Consider the following 23,062-nt stretch of genomic DNA (forward strand, 5'->3'; position numbering starts at 1 on the left):
AGAATGGGCCAGTTTCTGGAAAGACTGGTTCCCCTGTGTCTTCTTTACTCTATTTTCTGGCTGAATTCCCATCTGGAGCATGGAGGCTCGCCATGTCTACTTACTTGTCCTGGCTTCTAAAACCCACACGAGAGGGAGCCCAAGGCGGGGCACCCTCTGCTCTTCAAGCGGGTGCTGGTGGCCTACATAGGTGGTGAAAGTTTCTTGTCTTGAGACTTTGTTAGCTTTCTGCATAAACCAAGCTATTCAGCCTCTTTTCTCCACTAGTTTTCCTGCTACACTATTCTTTCTTAATCTCTCTTTATATTTCTAATTAAATAGTTATTTCTAAAATGCCAACTCCATCCCTGCTTCGAATTACACTGGATCCACCAGGGCTGGACTCCAGCATGTAATTTTTCCACAGTTTGTTGTGATCCTCACAATCAAAGGCCTTTGCATGGTCAATAAAGCAGAAGAAGGTGTTTTTCTAGAATTTTCTTCCTTTTTCTATGATCCAATGAATGTAGACACTTTGATCTCTGGTTCCTCTCCCTTTTCTAAACCCAGCTTGAGCATATGGAATTTCACAGTTAATGTACTGTTGCAGACTTACTTGGAGAAATTACTTTGGTAGTATGTGAGGTGAGTGCAACTGTGTGGTAGTTGAACATTCTTTGAAATCACCTTTTTTGGAGATTGCAAAGAAAATGACCTTTCCAGTCCTATGGCCACTGCTGTTTTCCACATTTGCTTGCATATTGAGTGCAGCACTTTAATAGCATCATCTTTTAGGATCTGATGTATCTCTACTGCAATGCCATCACCTCCACTAGCTTTGCTCTTAGTGATACTTCTGAAGACCCATTTGACTTCATATTTCAGGATTGTCTAGCTTTAGGTGAGTGATCACACCATCATGGTTATCTGGGTCATTAATATCTTTTTTGTGCATTTCTTCTATGTATTCTTCCAATATTATCTAATGTATTCTGTTTCTGTTAGGTCCATCCCATGTCTCTTTTTTATTGTGCACATCTTTGCCTGAAACATTGCCTCCCTAACTATAAATCTCTTGAAGAGATCTCTGTACTTTACCAGTCAAATGTTTTCCTCTATTTCTTTGCACTGATCACTTAGGAATGCTTTTTTTTTTTTTTTTAATCTCTTCTTGCTATTCTTTGGAACTATGCATTCAGATGGGTATGTCTTTTTTTTTTTTTCCTCCTTTGCCTTTTGCTTCTCTTCTTTTCTTAGTTATTTCTAATGACTTCTCAGGCAACCATTTTGCCTTTTTGCATTTCTTTTTCTTTGAGATGATCTTGATGTGGTAGAGATCAAAAAAAAAAAAAAAAAAGACAAGAAAAGAAAAAACGAATATCATGGCATCCAGTCCCATCACTTCATGGCAAATACCTGGAAAAGCAATGAAAACAGGGACATACTTTATTTTCCTGGGCTCCAAAATCACTACAGATAGTGACTGCAGTTGTTAAAAAAAAAAAAAAAAGACACTATCTCCTTGGGAGAAACGTGATGAAAAGCCCGACAGCATCCTAAAAAGCAGAGACATTACTTTACCAGCAAAGGTCTGTATAGTCAAAGCTATGGTTTTACTGGATATTGTGAGTGGATGTGAGAGTTGGACCATAAAGAAAGCTGAGTACCAAATAATTGAAACTTTTAAACTGTTGTGTTGGACAAGACTCTTGAGAGTCCCTTGGAATACAAGGGGATCCAACCAGTCCATGCAAAAGGAAAGAAGTCCTGAATATTCATTGGAAGGACCAATGCTGAAGCTTAACCTCCAATACTTTGGCCACCTGATGGGAATAACTGACTCATTAGAAAAGACCCTGATGCAGGGAAAGATTAAAGGCAGAAGGCAAAGGGGAAGATAGAAGATGAAACTGTTGGGTGGCGTCACTGATCTCATGAAGATGAGTTTGAGCAAGCTCCAAGAGTTGGTGATGGACAGGGAAACCTGCCATGCTACACCCCATGATATAGCAAAGAGTTGGCTATGACTGGGAGACTGAAATGAACTGAACTGAACTGAACTGAACTGAACTGAACTGATGTACAGAGGACATCAGGGAGCATGCAGAGGTCTTTGGGGTCCATTCAAGCCTGTGGCCCTGGTGGGAGTGGTCAAAGATTTAGGTGGAAGGGGAGGCTTCCCATGCTCTGGTGCAGGTCCTTGAATCCAAGGCAAGGAGCACAAAATTTTGAATATGTTACCAAATATTGTTTTCTAAAAAAAACAACAAACAAACAAACAAAAACTGTTTTCTGCAGGAGTGAGAAGTTTGACTAAGTCTGTTCTCTAAATTTTACTGAGGGATGTGGAAGGGATCTGGAGTGGGCTCAGTCTGAAAAAATTGGGTACACAGCTGCTGGAGGGCCAGACTTATGGTAGACATTCTGCACTAGATGGAAAACAAATCCAGAGAAAAAGTGTCCCTTCTGTAATGTACATGCCAAAGTATCACATTGTTTCAGCAGATCACTTCAATGGTGTTTTGGGACAAGCAAGAAATGCATGATGGGTGGTTTTCTTTTGTCAATTTCTGTGGATAGTAGATGACTAAACGTTTGGTTATTTCATTATATTGTTGGCATTAGGCTTGGGGAAGAAAAACTAGATGAAGTTCACACTTATCTTGTCATTAAACAAGCATAGGAAGGTTACTAATGCCAATATAGGTAATTTAAACATGAAGGGCCAAATGGGGAAAGATTCATTTAACAGGTTGAGATTGGACTGTACAGGTTGCCATAGTTGTTACTATGACAAATAGCCATAACAGCTACTTGTTGCTATGCTGGAGATGTGGGAAACTGACAAGAGAGCAAGAGCCTTTACGATTTTCCTTGCAGTGTGATTTCAGGGGAGTAGTTGACAAGGAAAGGCTGACTGGTAAGGCTGAGGAGGGAGTAATCGGGAGCCCAGAAAACAACAGCATCAGCTCATTCAGAGTTCTGGGTCAGGGTTCAGAAATAGATGCCATTTGGATTGAATCAATATTTAGCCTTATGGATGGCAGCCATAACCTCTAAACAGAAGATTTCCTTCCCCCAGGTGGCAGAATAATTTATATTTATTCCAGACTCAGGAACCCAGAAAGCCCTCTCAGGGCCACTTTCTCTTTGTTGGCACACATGCAATCTAAATGGTGGAATTATCACCATGGTGCCCATGTTCCAGATGAGAAACTGAGGTTAAGAGACTTGGTCAAGATCAAACAGCTAAACATGTGAAAAGCCAAGCCAAAACCCAGGGTAACAGTCCTCAAATTGTGTGTTTTTGCTCCACACCCACTGGGAGTGGTGGGTGATGATCTGGAAGCAATGTTTAGGCAGAAGCAAGCAATATTCAGGCTTCAGCTGAAGAAAGTAAGGAAAACCACTAGAACATTCAGCTATGATCTATATCAAATCCCTTGTGATTATATAGTGGAGATGAAAAATAGATTCAAGGGATTAGGTCTGGTAGCCTGAACAACTATGGATGGAAGTTTGTAACATTGTATAGGAGGTGGTCACCAAAACCATCCTCAAGAAAAACAAATGTGAGGAGGCAAAGTGGCTGCTTGTGGAGGCCTTAAAAATAGCTGAGAAAAAAAAAAGAAGTGAAAGGCAAAGGACAAAGGGAAAGATATACTCAATAGAATGCAGACTTCCATAGGATAGCAAGGAGAGATAAGAGAGTTTTCATAAGTGAACAGTGCAAGAATTAGAGGAAAACAATAAAATTGTAAACAGTATAGATCTCTTCAAGAAAAGTGGAGATACCTGGGGAACACTTCATGCAAAGATGGGCACAGTAAAGGACAGAAAAATCAAAGACCTAACAGAAGCAGATGAGAAGAAGAAGAGGTGGCACAAATGCACAGAAGAACTATATAAAAATGGTCACAATGAGTGGGATAGGGTTGAGGCTGGGGTCACTCACATAAAGCCAGATATACTGGGATATGAAGTCAAGTGGGATTTAGGAAGCATCACTACAAGAAAAGCTAGGGGAGGCAATTGAATTCCAGCTGAGCTGTTTAAAATTCCCAAAGAATGAGGCTGTAAAAGTGCTGCATTCAATATGTCAGCAAATTTGGAAAACTCAGCAGTGGCCACAGTGCTGGAAAAGGTCAGTTTTCATTCCAATCCAAACGAAAGGCAATTCCAAAGAATGTTCAACCTATCATGCCATTGTGTTCATCTCACTTGATAGCAAGTTAATGCTCAAAATCCTTCAAGCTAAGTTTCAAAAGTACATGAACTGAGAACTTCCAGATGTACAAACTAGTTTGAGGAACCAGAGATCAAATTGTCTACATCCATTGGATCATAGATAAAGCGAGGGAATCCCAGAAAAACATTTCTATCTGCTTCACTGACTATGCTAAAGTCTTTCACTTTGTGGGCCACAAAAAACTGTGGAAAATTCTTAAGGAACTGAGAGTTCCATATCACCTTACCTTCCTCCTAAAAAGTCTCTATGTAGGTCAAAAAGCAGCAGTTAGAATCAGACATGGAGCAACTGAAAGATTTAAAATTGGGAAAGGAGAATGACAAGGTATACATTCAAACTCTGGATATTTAACTTATATGTAGGATACATCATTCAATATGCTGGTCTGGATAAATCCCAAGCTGGAATCAAGATTGCTGGTAGAAGTATCAACATCCACAGATATGAAGATAACACTATCCTAATAGCAGAAAGCAAAAAAGAGCTAAAGAGCCTCTAGATGATAAGAGATGAAAAAACTAGGTTAAACTCAACATTCAAAAAACTATTCACAAAAAGACACTCAACATTGATGGCATTCAGTCCTACCACTTCATGGCATATAGATGAGGAAAAAGTGGAAACAGTGGCAGATTTTATTTCCTGGGGCTCCAAAATCACTATGGACCTTGACTGCAGCCACAAAATTAAAACACACTTGTTCCTTGGAAGGAAGAAAGGCTATGAAAAACCTGGACAGTGTATTAAGAAGCAGAGACTCACTTTGCTACAGAGGTCTGTCGTGTCAAAGCTATGGTTTTTCCAGTAATCAGGTACAGATGTGATATCTGGACCATAAGAAATGATGAATATAAATAACTGAGCTTTTGAACTGTGGTTCTTGAGAAGATTCTTGAGAGTCCCTAATACAACAAGGAGATCAAACCAGTCAATCTGAAAGGAAATCAACCTCTGACCCCTGCTGTCTCAGCTGAGGCATCTACTGAGGGCCTCCAGGGGGAAAGAACGGATGCTTCCAAAGCAAAAGTGCCTAACCATGGCAGCTCCAAGCAAACAGTTTGTAGCCCCACCCATGGAGAAGCTCAGAAAGGCTGAAGGCTCTGTGTTCCCTGGGTCTCCCTATACATGTGTTGCATTCTCCCTAGCAGCACTGGATGCCAAGGAAAGGGCATTCTGGGCCCTGGAGGAGGGGGATGGCTCATGGATCCACTGGGGCCATGACTTAACAAGTACGACTGGAAAGGACAGAGCAGGCATAAGCCGTTGTGAACTGGTGACTGGGTGTGAATAAAAAGGGAACCAGCTCTCCATGAAGTACTTCACTCAAACTCCCCTGGAGGAGAAGCCCAGTGATAAGTTCATCTGAGATGGGATGAAGAGAGTCTATTTTATTACCCCTCATAATTCCTCTGAATGAGGAGGTGGAGGAGGTGGTGGAGTTGGCGGGTTATCACAAATTCTTCCATGGCCTAGACTATCTCTCCATTGCTTTCTTTGGGGCTGCCTCTCCCCAGCTTCAGTCATGTAATTCTGGAGGAAATGACATTCATGTATGCTGCTGGGTCAAGGCCACAAGACCATGTAAAGCTAATCATAGGACCCCATGGCCCTGCCAGGATGGCTGATCTAGGACTGCACATTTGATCTGAGTTGGGTCATTCAGAGAACACCCTTGAACACTGATGTCTTCAATCTTTTCATTCCTTATTAAGGATGCCTTCAGGATATAAAACCCTAGGGCAAGTAGCTTGGACTCCATCACTAGGTGCAGATGCCCTGACAAAGACAGTTGTCAGGGTAAGACCATCAAAGAAGAGGGAATGAAAGAGTGAGAGTGTGAAATAGAGAGCTGATAACTTCTGATTTCTTGGGTCCAGTCACTGAGATCTTTGTATTTGCTCTGATTCTTGTGTCCTGGATTCCAAGAATCATTTCAATGATTCTCCCCTTTTATGAAGCCAGTTGGAGGTGGGCTCCTCTCAACTGTGATTCAGACTTTGTTCTAGATGCTTCCCAATCATTGTACACCTCCCATACAAACAGAGGCACCCATTTGTTTCAGCACCATTACGAGTGAAACCTTTTATTCTTTATTGACAATAGGATGTGCAGACCACCTAATACAGTTCACAGGCATCCTGGGCAGGAGTACCCTAAGTGTGATTTAGTGTTTGCTCAGAGGACCTTACTGATTCCTGAACCACTCCAAGCATTTATACTGCCTGTGCCAGGACAACCTGTCATTTCTGCTATCAAAGACTGAGAAATATAGCCTCAGGAAGACATCACACAGGATGCAGGTCTCTCTAGATGTCCTCTCTTTGTTCTCTTGAAAGGTGGTATAGCAGTGGCTTCTAGAATCCTGGGGGAGTCAGAGACACACACCAGTCAGCCTGAGCCCTTACGTGTGACTCCCACAAATATCTAGGCCAAGAATAATTCTTGGTTCTATTTCCCTCTTTTGGTATGCATCTTGGGATTTTCTGCTGGGAGCCAGCATGAGGAATCCCGCCCATGGCAAAGGTCATGAGGTTAAGGGTTCTGACAGGCAAAGGCGAGTTGGGCCTTAAGGGAGCCTCACTGAATTTTCTCGAACATCTACCCCCAAAACCAGAGTCTTCCTGCCTTATTGTACTGTGGTTTCCACTCTTCTGACAAAACAGGGGGCTATCCCTGACCACCTTTCTCTGGTAAGAGTTAACTTAGAGCTCCAGCTAACAGTATCTGGCATATAAAAAGAATGTCTCACCTTAAAGCCCTCTGATAGCTTTCTAACTTACCTGACTGGTCTGTCTGGGTTTTTTACAACTACACATGTGATTGTTTATGGCCCCCCAACCATGAGAGTCACGAAGCTTAAAGCATCTTAAAGATATAGAGCCTTATCTAAAAAGCAAAAAATTATATTGCTGATGGGTTTCACTGCTGAGTCATTGACTGCTGCCAGACCTCCATATTCTTTATCTTTTAGGCACCTGAAGGATATTAATCAATGTAATTGGGATATAGAAAAAGGTATATAGTAGTTTTGATGTTAGCAACACTAGACTTTTGAGTTAATGAAATTTCTCTTTGTTATAAATCACTGTACTCCTCTTTCCTTGTTATAAATTGTTGTGTCCTTGCTTATGTAAGAATATAACTTTATTTAGTGCTTTCTGAGAGTGGCACCAGACTTTGGAAAGAACAACACTATTAAGGCAAATAAGTTTCCTGGTTGACGGACCCTTATCAGAAAAGGGCCGTAAAATGTTAATAGGCCTTCTGGCCAGAAGATGATGTAAATCACCTAAGACTTGTGTATACAGCTAGGTATGCAGAGAGAAAGTCTGGTCTCGATAAGAGTCAGGGCTGCTGACGCTGCATAATTTTGTATTATCCATTGATCTCTATGTACAACCAAAAGTATAAAAAGCTTTTCCGGACAATAAAGGATGGGCCAGTTTCTGGAAAGACTGGTTCCCCCGTGTCTCCTTTACTCTATTTTCTGGCTGAATTCCCATCTGGGGCATGGAGGCTTGCCATGTCTACTTACTTGTCCTGGCTTCTAAAACCCACGCGAGAGGGAGCCTGAGGCAGGCACCCTCCACTATTCAAGCAGGTGCCAGTGGTCTACGTAGATGGTGCAAACCTCTTGTCTTGAGGTTTTATTAGCTTTCCACGTAAACCAAGGAATACAGCCTCTTTCTCTCCTCTATTTTCTTAACTGCAAACTCTTTCTTTATCTCTCTCTAAATCTATACATCTCTCTCACCAAGCTGTCCCCACTTCAAATTACCCTGGATCTACCGGGGCTGGACCCTGGTAATTTTTCCATTAGTAGGGAATATGAGAGTTCACCCATAACCAAAAAGGGCCAAGATATTAGGTTGACATGAGGAAGGGTGTGGGGGAGTGGTGGACTCAGAGTTGGGGACATAGAGGAATGATAAACAACAAAGTCTTACTGCAGAGCATAAGGAAGTATATTAAATATCCAGTTATAAACCACATGAAAAAGAATAAGATATATATATATATATATATATATATATATATGTATATGTTTGTATGTATGTATATAACTGAGTCACTTTGCTGTGCAGCAGAAATTAACCCAACACTGAAGATAAGCCCCAGTTCAATAAAATTTTTAGAAAAGAAAAAGAGTGTCCATAGTTCCCCTCTCTCCCTGTTTCTTTACTTCTGACTCCTGTTCCTGGTTTTCTCTGCAGAAAATGCTGGTCCTCCTCCTACATCCCCACAATCCATACTTTATTAAAAAACTTTATTTTGTATTGGAGTATAGCTGATTAACCATATTGTGAGTTTCAGGTGGACAGGAAAGTGACTCAATCATATGTATCCATGTATCCTGGTCCCAAAGATACCCCTCTCATCCAGGCTGTCTTATAACTGAGTGGAATTCCCCATGCTACACATTAACTCATTGTTGGTTATCCATCTTAAATAGAGCAGTGCGCACAACACGTTCTTGAAGACTTAACTTAGGAACTTTGAGAATCCTCTTTTGGCCCGCACTCACCCGCTTTGGCCACTCCAGGCTTGGTTGGGTAATGTACTCTGGTTCCCCATCCCCACCAGTCAGTCCGTAGCCCTCATCACCCTAAGTCCCCAGTGCCCCATTGCAGAGCACCATGGGATGCCATTTGCATGGAATCCAGGGCAGTTTTGCCTAGAACCAAGCAGACCTCCATATGGCTCCATGAGTTTGCAGTTTTAGAATTCCTGAAATGCTCTCCCTTCCTCAAAGCCTTCTTTGAGCCCATCAGCCAGCTCTGAACTCCCCTAGGGAGCTGACATGAAGCCTCCACCCTGTGCTGGGGCTTACCAGTCATCGTGCACCCTTTATTCACATTAGCATCCAGCCTCCCCATAGAGGGGTCAGGTAGCCTGACTGACAAAGGGCCACCCGACCAGAGCTAGGGGAAGATGCATCTGAGAACTAGGGTGACAATGTAATTTATCATCAAAACTAGGAAAAATGCAAGAAGGCAAGGGAGACTGTTAATCCGTATGGTGGGACAGCACACTGGGAGTCTCCCCAGCCATTCTCCATGTCACACGACTTATTTCAAGGACTGCTAGAGCTGACTTTCCAGGTTCATCCATCTGAGAGTTCAGATAGAACTGAAAGTCTTTGAGGACTGAGCACCTGAGTGTTCACCTCTCCTTGTGACTCCTACCATGCCAGCATGGTGTGGTGTCTCCACATTTATTTCAGGATGATCAGTGTCCCAGACGGCCATTTACTCTCAAGTAATTCGTCTTGCGGGAGGCTCTGGCCAGCCCCAGGGCTCCGCAGCATGTACAATAGTGCGAGAAGGCCTGAAGAGGGAGCCCTCCTCCCAGCAGCAGCCCAAGTTTTCCTTCAAGTTCCTATTTGAGAACCACCCGTCAGGATTCTCCCCTCATCTTGAGGATGGAGGCTTGAGCTGGGACAGGGTAGTTGATACCATTAATGGTGAAGATATTAGAGGGCAGAGTATTGACCACAAAACATGAAACGTAGTGATGTTAGAGAGTGAGGGAGAGAGGTTGGCCCTGGAGATACTTCTTGTGTGTGGAAACTGGGAGGGACCCTGGGGCATGATCTTTCACCTCGAAACCCCATGGCATGGTGCTGGTGAGCTTCTGGATGTTATTGACCAGTCTTCTTGGGCCAAGGATCAGTGATGTACCAGTATCCACAAGGGCGTTGCAGCTGCCAGAACAAACAATAACCTTTCTTTTCATGGAGATTCTGAGAGACATTGTGACAAAGCAGGCATCAAGGTCACTCTGAGTCTCCCCAGAGCTGCCCCCTTCCCGACTGTCTTCTAAACAGCCCTTTGTCTCTTGCCTTCTTTTCCTTTGCTCCAGACCCGGCACCTTCCTTGACATTCTTGAATGCAGTACTTGAATACACCAGGCTCTTTTGCACTTTGCCACAAGCTGGTCTTCCTTCCTAAAGGAGCCCCCTCCCTTTTGACTGGCAAATTTCTTCTCATTTTCCAGATTCCAGCTTAATTGTCATGGTTTCAGGGAAGTCTTTCCCCCAGTGTTTATCAGTCTCCTTTCTTGAGAGTCTCTGTAGACACTTCCTCATATCTAGCATGTACCAAAATCACAATTCACTATGTGTGTGTCTCAATTTCTGTGTATCTACCTTCTTAGACATGAGGGCAAGTTTTATTCTCATTGCCTCCCGAAAGTGCCTGGCACACAGTAGATGCCCAAGGCTTGAATGAATGAAGACTGTGAAAATAATGAATGAGAAACTTCCAGAGAGCTGTATCTGGTGGGGAACAAATAAAGGGTCAATCGCAGAGTGAAGATGGAGATTCGCGAGGGCAGCAGATTCTCACATTGGTGGGAGAGAGGGGCTCCTCTGGGAGATGGTGTCTGCCAGCACTGCTCCTACAACCAGTTCAGACCCTGAGTCCCTGGCCAGGAAATACATGACTAGCACACAGAAACTCCAAAGGACAGGTCAGTTTTGTCTGTGGCTATCACACAGAATCCTATCAATTATGCCTCTTGTCCTCAGGTCACTCCTGGATCCCACCTTCCTGATTCTCTGTTATAGCCCCTGCCCCACTGAGTGTCCATGAACGTGTGGTGTCTTTTTTATTAGTTGCTTTCAAGTCTTAAGACATCAGCAAATCTCTCTACACTTCTCAGTCATTGCTCCCTTAGGAGACCAGTTCTCCCCATTTGCTCAGGACTTTCCCTGTTTTTAAACTGACATTTATCTGTACTGAGAACTTCCTATGTCCCAGGTAGCCCTGGAAATTTGGTCATCTTATACCATGTTCAGGTTGGAGAAATTCTCCCTAATCCTCTGTTCAACACACTGTAAAGTCCTCCGTCCATGCTCCATGTCTCACAGGGCAGTAGGTGCAATACTCTCCCAGCTGCACAGACCTCTCCAGACCCTATTAAGACCTTGGTCAGATCCCTGGTCAGAAGACCTGGGGATTATGAACCCATTTGTTGTTTGCATATCTATCTGCTTGTGTGTTTTTTTGTATATGTGTTTGTATGTGTGTTTCTATGTGTCTCTGTGAGTGCTTGTGTGTCTCTGACTAGCTATGCATGTTTATAGGTGTCTCTGTTTATGTTTATATGTGTCTTCTTGTGTGTTTCCATGTGTCTATGTGTCTGTCTGTGTCGTTGTGTGTGGTGTATATGTCTGTGTGACTGTCTGTCTGAGAATGTATTTGTGTGTGTCTGCCTGTGTCCATGTACAGTAGTGGGAGCATCACCTGGGCTGACCCTCAGAGGAAGAGGTTACCAGTCCATGTGTACACTCCAGTTGCCCACTTTGATCAATGATATCCAGTTGAGCGCTCCCTGGAAGTAGGATTTATCCACCCCATCAAACATCACCACACTGCTTCTCATCCTGTATGTGTAGAGAGAAGAGTAGGGGGATCCTTGGAGGACAGTAACAACAGCAGTGTCTGAGAGCTGTGCTGGTCCACCCATCAAGGCCCTAATAAGGTCCCTATGTACAGATGCAGAAATCGAGTCTAGGAGTGATTGAGATCCAGACTAAGGTCGGTTCCTGGCTAATGAGTGGCACAGAGGACGTTAGAAGCTGAGTCACCTGGCTGGGCTCCACCCACTATATCTTCTGAAGATGTCCTACCTCCTGCAATGTGAGTGCTCAGATACACTCAGTGGACACGGTGCTGAAGCATAATGGGTTTCTCCTTGTCCAGATTGTCATTTTTTTCAGGAAATAAAAGCCTGGGAGTTCTAAGGGTGTGGTTTCAGGTCACCCAGAGTTGGCTCCGCTGGCCTGTGACCCCTACTGTCCAAAGGGCCCCACACTAGAAGGGACCACATCTCTGCTCTCCACATGTGTGCCTTCAACAAGGCCCTTGCTGTCTGCTCCTCAGTTTCCTCATATGTCTCAGGAGCTAATCAGACCACCTGCTGTGTGGTGCTGTTGCAGGATTAAACTAATTATTATCAGAAATGCCAGGAACAGTCTGTGAATATAAATGTGGATGCCTTTTCCCCCTCTTCTCGCTACCAGCAAAATGAACTTTGAACTGCTCATGGCCAGCGGAGCTGCAAGTCCACACCTCAAGCCACCATTTGCTCATGTGTCACCATGGGCACTGCCTCCCCACGGACAGGATCCTGTGGGTAGCATGGCCAATGTCTATGGGAGTCAGGCTAGGAAGGGTCCTGCCAGATGGTCCTGCATCTGTTTTGCAAGCAGTTATCACTCCACAGCCAGTCCTGACTCAACTTACCTTTACATGTTACCCGAATAGTGTCATAAACAAGAAATACCTTCACGCTCCCAGATCCATAGGCGATCCTGAAGGTCTCTTGGATAGGTCGGAAGGTAGAAGGCTTGTAATGTCTGAACCTATCTTGTGTAGCTGCAGTCACAAGACATGAGTGTCATCAGGTGCCAAGGGTGGAAACAAGGTGACAGGGCAAGTGAAAGATGGTCCGGGTATGGGGTGTCTGTACTCACAAAAAGTTGGACTGGGGCAAAAGAGGGAGAGCACCCACAAGTCAGATGAGCCTGTGTCAAAGATAACCTGGAATTCCTGAGGGGGTGTTCCAATAGTGATGTTACCGTCAAACAGCATCTACAGGGAGAAGGAGGGAGTGGGTTAGTGCAGAACTGGCTACCCTCTAATCACACACTGATGTCTCCCTCTGGGTGCTATATATCTCTTGAGATCACTTTCCAACCACTGTGAAGCTCACAGAATTGATCACAGAGGTGCTTGTTTTTGATATTTTTTTCACATGCTACATTGTATGCAGGATATTGATTCTATGACCAGGTGTTGAAGTGGAACCTCCTGCTTTGGAAACACAGAGGCATAACACTGGACCTCTAGGACCATTGGACACCCAAGGAAGTCCTGGTGCCTTCATTTGAGAAACTCTGTAGTCTCTTCAAACCCAGCCTTAGCACACTTTTCTCCAGGAGGTCCTTCTAGATCAACCCCAACCACTCCCTCTAAATTCTGACCACATCCAATCAACATCAAACATGTGACCCTTTCATGTGACATGTATTTACTCTTTGCTTATCTCTCAGGCTGGCATGCTCATTCTTGAAGACAAAATAAGCCCTTGTTCTAATCTAAAAACAGTAATCACTGTGTTAGATTCTGATGGCCTTACATGAAATACAGGTTCATTAACTTTTTACTGTTGTGGTTCTTGTATCTGTGGAAACTGAATTCCTCTGCCTAGTTATTCACAATTGCTTTGCAGTCGGTTCTACCTTCTGATCAGAGATGGTTCACTCTTCATCTGTAACTAGTTGACTCCCTTAGTTCAGAAGGAACTGCTGCTGCAAAGTCACTTCAGTAGTGTCCGATTCTGTGCAACCCCATAGACAGCAGCCCACCAGGTTCCACCATCCTGGGGATTCTCCAGGCAAGAACACTTGAGTGGGTTGCAATTTCCTTCTCCAATTCACGAAAGTGAAAAGTGAAAATGAAGTCACTCAGTCATGACTGATTCTTAGCTTCCCCATGGACTGCAGCCTACCATGCCTCTCCATCCTTGGCAAGAGAACGGAAGTGGGTTGTCATTGCCCACTGCTCAGAAGGAACAATCTCCCTCAAACTAATGACACATCTTTGACAGAAATGGATGTTTACCTGCCACCTGGTAATTTCTGGGCCCAGTCACCAAGACAACAGTTGTGGATGATATTGCCTGCTTCTCTGTGTGGGGCCCCTGTTGCCCAGTGTTTCTACCTCTTGCAGGTGCTCCAGCCACAACATCTCACGTGGTATCTCCAGATAAGCCCCAGTGCTAGGCTAGAGCACCAGGGGGTGCTTGGAGCACCTCCCAAAACACTCACATCCATGATGTTCCTCAGGGGGTGAATAGTTATATTAGAGCCACGAGAAGAAATCTGAGACAGTCTGTAAGTGTGTTCCTTGAGGAAATTGTTCATAATGTTTTTTACTAATATTTCTCATGGTCTTCACTTTCCTTAAAGATATTATTTCCCCAAATATTTGAAAAAGAAAACAAAGAAGTTCCTACAATTAGCTGTCAGTGTTAAGCTATAACTGTCATTGTAATGGCACTGTGTATTTTCTAATCATTTTTATGAATCACCTTATTATAACAATTTTATACATATTCCATGGCAAAGACGTAGGTTTGAATAAAGATTCTGTTCTGTAATATTGGGTAAGTCATATGACCATGTGGGGTCTCATTCTCCCCTTCGATAAAATGGTGGAATGTAACGATTCAAACTCTCCAAATAGAATATCTTGGGGATAAGTGAAGTAATGGATATAAGATACCTGATGAATAGGAAGTCTCAAAAATGACAGCCATTGGCATTGCTGTTGCCATCCCACTGTATCCTTCTCATAGAAGCTCAGGGAAGGAGGTAGAAGGGGGATTCTTATCCTCTTTTACAAGGGAGGAATTTGAAATGCAAGAGGTTTATGAATTGGCTGTGGTCACACTGCTTGTCAGATATAAAACAGTGTATAAGTAGCTCTCCCAATCTTTCTCCAAGTTGAAAGAGAAGAGAAAGTTGAAAGAAGAATCCAGGACATAGGGAACAAGTTCAGGAAATGTAGAAAGTTAAAAGAAAACACCACAGAGAGAAATCCACTCACAGAGACTTCCAAAGCGATGGAGAGATGAGTGATAGTGATACAGAGATGCAGACATAGACATATACACACTGAAGTAGAGAGGGAACAAAGAGGTCATGCTAAATAAAAGGTAGAAAATTGCTATTCCACAGGACCACACCTACATCTGCATTGACTGTGCACTGAACAATTGCAAAGCATTCCAAGTTCAATAGGTCATGACCTGATTGGACTCCAGAGTTGTGCAAATATGCAAATCTACACCAAGAACCTTGGGTCCCATGTTTCCTATAGTTAAGTACTTAGTAGGAAAGGGTTGAACTTTAAAATTGTCAGGGAAATATTCCATTCTGTTCTAAACCTGATGAGTAGAAGAATAATCAGATTGAAAGAAAAATCACAGAAAGGAAGATGATGTGGCTTACAATCTCCATCCATACATGACTCTCAAATCTGAGGAGGCCACTGGCCTGAGGAGGACAAGCCACTTCATGTTTCTTTCCTGGTTCCAAGGACTCAGGGAAGTTCAGGTTCTTAGCATGTAGTGGTGACTTGGAGCCCCTAGTTATAAATGCTCTGGCATGCCCTAGTTTAGCCCTTTAGGCCAATAATAGGTCTGAAAAAAAAAATCAGTGTCCTTGGTGAGTGGACTTTGAAGCTTCTCGGAATACAGAGCATTGAACTGTAACCTCTACCTTGAAGTTTGACTGGAAAATCAAACTGATCTGCATGGACATCTAAGAAGATGGAGAACCTTGCCTACTTGGAGAAAAAAACTTCTAAGAACATCATAAAAATGGATACTAAGGGCCATGCTCAACATTCGTCATTTCATGTCATCTTCCTAGCCACTTCATGAGATATGCATTACAGTTTTCACTGGAGAGGAGATTGCTAGGAGGATAAGTTGTCAAATGACAAAGTGAAGACTTCAGGGACAGCCTAGGGACACACAACTGGCTTTAGGTAGTGGGTTTAATGGCAGATATCAGGGACACTTATATTGCCAGTCTACGTCAAAGATTTAGGGCAGAGCAGTACTTCATTTCCATTTTTTCAGTATGGGAAGAAATGTCATATGCATCCACAAGATATTTTATAGCATCCAACAAATGTACAAGGAAGAACTGTGTGCTAGGCTCTGGGTTAAAGGTTTCAAAGTCAAAGTTGATGAAGACAAAAGTAGTCTTTATCTTAAGAGTGCTAGCAATCTAGTTCTCACAAAGTCATGGCCCCCAGAGTAAGGAGATATGATACTAGGACTAGGTGGCCATGTTGAACCATGGGCCACACAGGCTTTGCCACTGGGAGCAGCCTTTCCTCCACTTCACCCATGCTGGAAAGCAAGCCAGTTGGCCATGTTTTCAAGAGAATCGGAAGTTTGGATATTTGTGTACAATCTACTGATTTTAATGTTAGCAATCTTTTTTTTTTTTTTTTCAAAAAAACAATGGGAATGAAATCTCCACAGTGATGTGCTGGAATCAGCCTTCAGTCTCTGCAGGTTTTTATTTCTCACCTAGAGTTGCGAGTGCAGTGGGGACAGAGAGGAATTTAATTCATGTCAGTTGATTGATTTATTTATTTATTTATTTATTGAAGGTAGAGGTTTTCTTTTTATATATACAAGACACATTAAATCCATTAAATTTGAGGACACAGTACAAAAAAAAAAAAAAACCACTTCAACTAATTCATCTGACAATGCTGTTCATATTCATGACACCATTTTTTTTTTGTTGTTTTGTTTCCTAATAATAAAGGAGGAGACTTAGGGCTGTTGGGCTGATATATATTTGGGGGTTCCCCCTCCCCACCTCACCCACACACAACCAGGGTGAACAGGAGGAGGAGAAGAGAGGGCAGGGCCCACAGCAAAGTTTCATAATCTTGAATGCAAGGGAGGACGAAGAGAGGAAAGGAAGAAAAAAAAGGAGAAAATACAAATCCTATAATACATCAACAGAGTGGGGATGGTATGGGAATGGGACAGACATGAAGCTGAGGCATGGGGTGGGCTGCTGGGGGTAGGGGGTAGCGGAAGCCCCCCACATTCTTTTCTCTCTTTGATGCTGTTTCCATAGTTGCCAGGCTGAGAAGCCCTCTCAGAAGATAGGACCGGGAGAAGAGGATCAGGGCCTCAGTTGGCCCCCCAGTTGTAGCTGTTGTAGGCAGACTTGTTGGTCTGGGGCTTCTGCGGGATGGAGCTGGTCTAGCTATGTTGCCCACTGCCCATCTGGCCATCCTGCTGCAGGTGATGGTGAAGGATCTGGGAGTGCGGCTGCTGATGGGGAGTCAGGATGTGCATAAAGGGGGCAGGTGGGTAGGCAGCAGCTGTGGTCAGATTGATGGGCCCCCTACTTCCTAGGGCTGAAGGCAAGTTGAAGGAGGCAGCAGGAGTACCGGAATGAAAACCTTCTCAAAGGACTGCTGGGTTTTGGAGTACACAGAACTCGAGATATCTGGCATACCTGTATTACTGGAGGTGACTGACACACCAGTGTTGTATCCATGAGACCCATAACCACTTGGCTGTTGGAAAAGGGTGGCTGACGCATTCACACTGACATTCACACTATGCTGCTTGGAAGAGGCAGGAGCCACAGGGAACACAGCAAGCCCATACTGGAAGGTGCTGGGGAGGCCAGGAACCCCTGTGCAGTATGGCAGGCTGGTGTAACTGTAGCCAGGAGGCAGCGCCGGGTTCAGGAATGTCTGCTGTGTGGTGTGGTGAGTCTGCGTCTGGTTCTGTTGGGGTTGGGCCAAGGTTGTAGCTGGGGTGGGGGAGGAGGCATCCCCGTGGCCAAACTTTGTGAGGTCACCAGAATAAGGGTTGCTGGCCAGGCTACCATCCCTCCCAGTCAGCAGAGTGGTGGGTGTGGGAAATGGGATGCTGTAGTAATCCAATGGAAATTTTGTCTGAAGCATCTGCAAGTCATCATAACCATATACCTGTGGCGGGTAGGCATGTAACAGCCCTGGAGCCATAATATATGGATTAGAAAACAATGGTGGGACCCCAGGAGGGAGGTTGGGAGGAGCTTTCCCTGAAGTCGTAGCAACTGAGCTTCGAGTGGAGGCTGTGACGGTAGAGTTGCTGCCTAAGCTGAGGCCCAGGCTACTGCCACTGTTGAGACTGGAGGAGACACTGACCACTGGGGGGGAGCAGAGACTGTGCTGGATGTGGTGGAGAAAGTGCTGGAGGAAGAATGGAGATTCGCCTCACTCTCCATGCTCGTGTTCAAAAGAGTGGATGTTGAAGTGTGCCCAGAAGATGTTGATGACGAAAGGGTATTCTGCTGAGTAGATAACGTGCTGCTGTGTTGTGTGGTAGTAGTATTTGGAATCTCCTCACTGTGGCTCAAGCCACCCAAGGAGGATGAGTGCTGATTGGTTGTCATCAGTAAGGAAGCTGCAGATACCGTTTCACTGAGAGGGGAGATGCCAGAAGTGGAAGGTGAGTCAGATTTCACTGCAGAGTCCGTAGCACCTTCAACAGATTGTGTGGTCTGTAACTGCGTGGCCTGCATAGAACTGAAGCCATTCTTTGCCTGAATCAAGTCCTTTTGGGGTGATGAAGAGATGGAGCTGGGGTACCGCTGAGTCTGTGTGGATTTCTGTTCATATAGAGGGCCCTGAGCATTATTTTGGGAGTTATAGGTTGTCGACTGAATTGGGCCACTCTGATAACCGGACTCCAGACTCTGGTTAGATGAAATTGTGGATGAATATTCACTGGCCGTGCTGGTATAGGTGCTACTTGGAGCCTGGCTTGAAGAGGCGCTCGTGGTGGGGGTGGACTCATAATCAGAAAGGACAGGCTCTGATCCAAACAGCAATGCCCCAAACTGCAGGTTTAGCCCTGAGATATCTGCTGAGCCAGGCATCTCCACAGCCAGAGCAGGAATCTTAGAAGTCAAGGAGGCTTTTTTCTTCTGCTGTTTCAGTTTTTGCTGAGCCGGCTGAGGGCTGGAGGATTGGTTGTCTGAAGACCCAGGAGACATTTGTGGAGCCGAGGTGGATTTGCTTGGCAGAGGAGAAGATGGGGGTGGAGGTGTGGCTGTGGAGGTAGCCACAGCAGGTGGCTTCTCCTGAAGGAACACCTCCATCATGGTTGAAGACGGGGCGAAAGCCTGGTGCTTTGTAAAGGGGCTGTGCACTGTTGAATCATTTGGGTTCTTCAAATCATACTGCACCAGTGAAGGGGATTGTGTGGTAGAGCCCATGTCCCAAGAGGAGGTGGTGGTGGTTCCAGACTGAGAATGCTGAGCTGCCAACTGAGCCAGGGCCTGAGCAGTCTTGAATTGCTCCAAGAACTGGAAGCCTGTGGTGCTGCCGCCTTTAGCTTCACCAACATCACCAAATCCTTTCCCTAACATGCTCACCATACTGTGACGAGAAAACGTGTTTCCTGAAGCAGGCTGTGATATGGCACTCTGCTTCAAGTTACTGAACACCAGAGGCTGGGCAAGAGAAGGAGCCTGAGAGGGATCCAGATTAAATGAATCATTCTCCATGGAAGATGGTGTCTTTCCCAACAGAACAGCAAGGTCAATTCTCTGACCAGCAGTGATTGTCACATTCTCCGCAGGCAGAGGCACTGAAGACACATTAGAGGCAGTGAAGATCTTGGTCTCAGAAAGATCTTCATTCCAATCTTCAGTTCCCCACTCCTCTGTTGCAGTCCTCCATGTACTCGTCCCATCATCTGGTTCAAAGTGGCCAGTGTTGTTCCATGTATTGCCGCTATTAATGCCATAGTTATCATCAGTACTGGCCGGCTCTGCATAATCAGCTGGGTTAAAGGTTCCCATTCCTTGAGCAGAAAACCTTCCTCCGCGCCTACCAGAGCCACCTCTGCCTCGGCCATGACCTCGTCTGCCTCTTTCTGTGCCTCTTCCAGAAGGCCCTCCACTGTTGGTGCCATCTAATCCATTTTCCTGACCTCAAAACTCTCATCCATGGCTGGCACCTCTTCCCAGTCTTGGTGGCCCACCATGTCGCCAACTATAGTCTCCGTCCCAGTCTCGATTTTCTTTGCCTTCCTAATTGAATTCCATTTGGCCACTGTCCTTCTGTCCTGAGACACCCTTCTTCTTCCCGACCAACTCCCAGGAATGCGTATCTGGGTTTCCTTCCAGCAGTACATTGATGGCTCTGTTGACATCTCCATTGTAGTCATGCAAAGCAATGACACATTCATCCTGGTTCTTGCATGTGATATCAATCAATTGTTTCACCTTTTTCTCAAAGTCAGCATTATTATGGTCCAAAATCATCTGTGCAAGTCAAATTTGTTCTGCAGTGGCATGGGGCCGGTGCTTGTGCTGTGTCTGGTTTTGGTTTTGAGGTGGTTCCCAGTTTCCCCGGGCTCGGTTAGTGCCCACCGACGTCATAATTTACAGTATATACAAATAACAGTATTTACAAGGTAGAATACTACACTTTTTTCTGGGCTTTGACTCCTCAGTTGATTTAAAAAGACACTGAATGCATATTCAACATGTGTGTTTCCTTTCTATTTATAAAGAAAGAACATCAGGGGCATACAAACCAACAAAATTTAGCTGCTGAAGATAAATGGATATATTTCTGATATAATTTCCCCTAGGGTATATGTCATGAAAAATTTTGTCTGCCAAACCAAACATACAAAAGAAAAAAAAAATTGAAATTTCTTCACAATTAAAGAAGACAAAACAACTGTGGCAGCCAAAGTAAAGACAATCGTGTTTAATGACTCATGCAGGACTCCCAGGGCCTATTCCTGCATAAGATATATCCATGCCTGTCCCTTGAACACAACAGGAAATTCCTGTTGCCAGGTGTGTTTACATGGAGAACTGTGACTTAATCCTCATGTTTGCATGTTGTTTAATGGCACCCCACTCCAGTACTCTTGCCTGGCAAATCCCATGGATGGAGGAGCCTGGTAGGCTGCAGTCCATGGGGTTGCTAAGAGTTGGGCATGACTGAGCGACTTCACTTTCACTTTTCACTTTCATGGATTGGAGAAGGAAATGGCAACCTACTCCAGTGTTCTTGCCTGAAGAATCTCAGGAACGGGGAGCCTGGTGGGCTGCCGTCTATGGGGTTGCACAGAGTCGGACACAACTGAAGTGACTTAGCAGTAGCATGGTGGTTAAATCCGAACAGGGGGAATATGACATCACTGACAAATGACACACATATATGCCCTTTAAACTATGGTGTTGGAGAAGACTCTTGAGAGTCCCTTGGACTGCAAGTAGATCAAGCCTGTCCATCCTAAAAAAAAAAAAAAAAAAAATCAGTCCTGAATATTTCCTGGAAGGACTGATGCTGAAGCTGATGCTCCAATTATTTGCCCACCTGATGGGAAGAACTGACACACTGTAAAAGACCCTGATATTAGGAAAGATTGAAGGCAGGAAGAGAAAGGGAAATAGGATGAGATGGTCCGATGGCATCACCAAGTCGATGGACATGAGCTTGAGTAAGCTACAGTAAGCTCTTATTTTATTTTTTTAAGGAAAATGTGTACTTCCTACTCTGACCAGGAGTTGGTGATGGATAGGGAAGCCTGGCATGCTGCAGTCCATGGCATTGCAAAGAGATGGACACGACTGAAAGGACTAAACTGAACTGAACAAATTGAGAACAAAGAGACTGATAAATCTAATTACATCAAGGTGGTGACTAGCTGTCCATAACAACACATTACTTAAGTGGCTTTAAAATTCAAAATTATGACTACATTCAGAGTAGAATATCTTCTAAGGAAAAACAAAAATACTGTCTATCCAAAACAAAACCAAAGAAAATCAAAAGAAAAACAGAAAAGAAATCTGAAACTATATTCAGCAACTTACTGTTTCTCATAACTTCTGTTATTGTGACAGAATCATATGCATGTTAACAGGTAAAAGCAAGACAATATTTAAAACTAATGTTCTGAAGTAATCCTTTCAGTGGCTAGAAAAAGAGGTTCACACATACCATAAAGAAGTTTAATTAAAACCCTGCTGTCTTAATCTGGAACTGAAAGTAAGTTTGTAACAAAAAATCATATTCATTTTTTTTTATTTTTTTAAGGAAAATATGTACTTCCTACTCTAACCAGTGTAGAGCCTACAAGCAATGACAGCTTGATAACAGTGACTATTCTGAGGTCTAACATGTAACTTCTAAATATGTTTCCCATCAGATGATGCATGGATTCTTAAAGAGATGGCTGATTTCAGGACTGGGTAAAGAAATGCACAACATAATCTTGGGAGTTGTGAAGGACCAGAAAGCTAACGGGCTTCAAAGACCAATGGGACTGGACAGAAAGTTTAGGAATCCAAATGAAAAGGCCAAACATCTACCAGTTTTTTTGGGCAGAATGATGTTTCTGCTTCTCAACACACTGTTTATGTTTCTCATAGCTTTCCTGCCAAGAAGCAAACGTCCTCTGATTTCATGGCTGCAGGCAGCATCCACAGTGGTTTTAGAGGCTAAGATGAAGAAATCTGTCACTGCTTCCACCTTTTCTCCTTCTATTTGCCATGAAGTATGGGGCTGGATCCCATGGTCTTAGTTTTCTAAAATTTAATTTTAAGTGGCCAAATGTGTCCAAATGGTAATAGGGAACATCTAATTGGTCACTGTGATAGATTCCTGGGGCACCAACTCACCATTTCGAGCAATGAGAAAGGAAAATAATCATCGATATTTATGCTATTTTTGTTTCTATTAAGCATATGTTATGTAACTACAAACAGTTCCAGGAAAACAAGCTAGAGTGTCCCTTCTTGGGGTGATGAGAGAGTGTAGGGGAGCAGCTATAATACAGATGAAGCCTCACTCAGTGGCCTGCAGATCAGCTCCTTCTGTGGAGGTCTGGTTCCTAATAGACCAAGGACTGGTACCTGACCACTGTGCTGGTATTGTGGACTCCTGCTCTAAACCCAATAGGAGGGATATTCTGTAAGACAAACCACCCTGCTTCAGCCCAGTTTCTGAACAAATAAATGACATTAAAATTGGGAGAGAAACAGTTATTTAGTCTCAAAGGAGAACAACCAAGTGCAACGTATGACAACATTCTTTCAATAAACTGTGAACTGCTTTTTGAGAATCAGGGAAATTTGTACATGGACTGGATATTAGATGTTATTTTTATTGGGAAAAAATGAGCATTTTTTTCACATCCTATCATTTTATCCCGAATACTCATTATATATATTTTGTGAAATGTTCATCTTGTTCCTAAAAC

The 23,062-nt window shown here is 43.9% G+C and overlaps 1 protein-coding gene and 1 pseudogene across 1 annotated transcript; both read right to left on the reverse strand.

Moving 5' to 3' along the window:
- Window positions 1-9,745: 9,745 nt before the first annotated feature.
- On the reverse strand, window positions 9,746-15,316 carry LOC120874080 (annotated as a pseudogene).
- A 1,110-nt stretch (window positions 15,317-16,426) lies between these two features.
- On the reverse strand, window positions 16,427-20,269 carry LOC120874511 (ubiquitin-associated protein 2-like). The gene is given in 3 exon segments (XM_040255936.1): window positions 16,427-17,241; window positions 17,244-17,987; window positions 17,990-20,269. Coding segments are annotated over 3 exon segments (3,252 nt in total). The 5' UTR covers window positions 20,220-20,269; the 3' UTR covers window positions 16,427-16,963.
- Window positions 20,270-23,062: the final 2,793 nt, after the last annotated feature.

The sequence above is a fragment of the Oryx dammah genome, unplaced genomic scaffold (genome assembly GCF_014754425.2).
Source record: "Oryx dammah isolate SB20612 unplaced genomic scaffold, SCBI_Odam_1.1 HiC_scaffold_15, whole genome shotgun sequence".
NCBI classification, from domain to species: Eukaryota; Metazoa; Chordata; class Mammalia; order Artiodactyla; family Bovidae; genus Oryx; species Oryx dammah.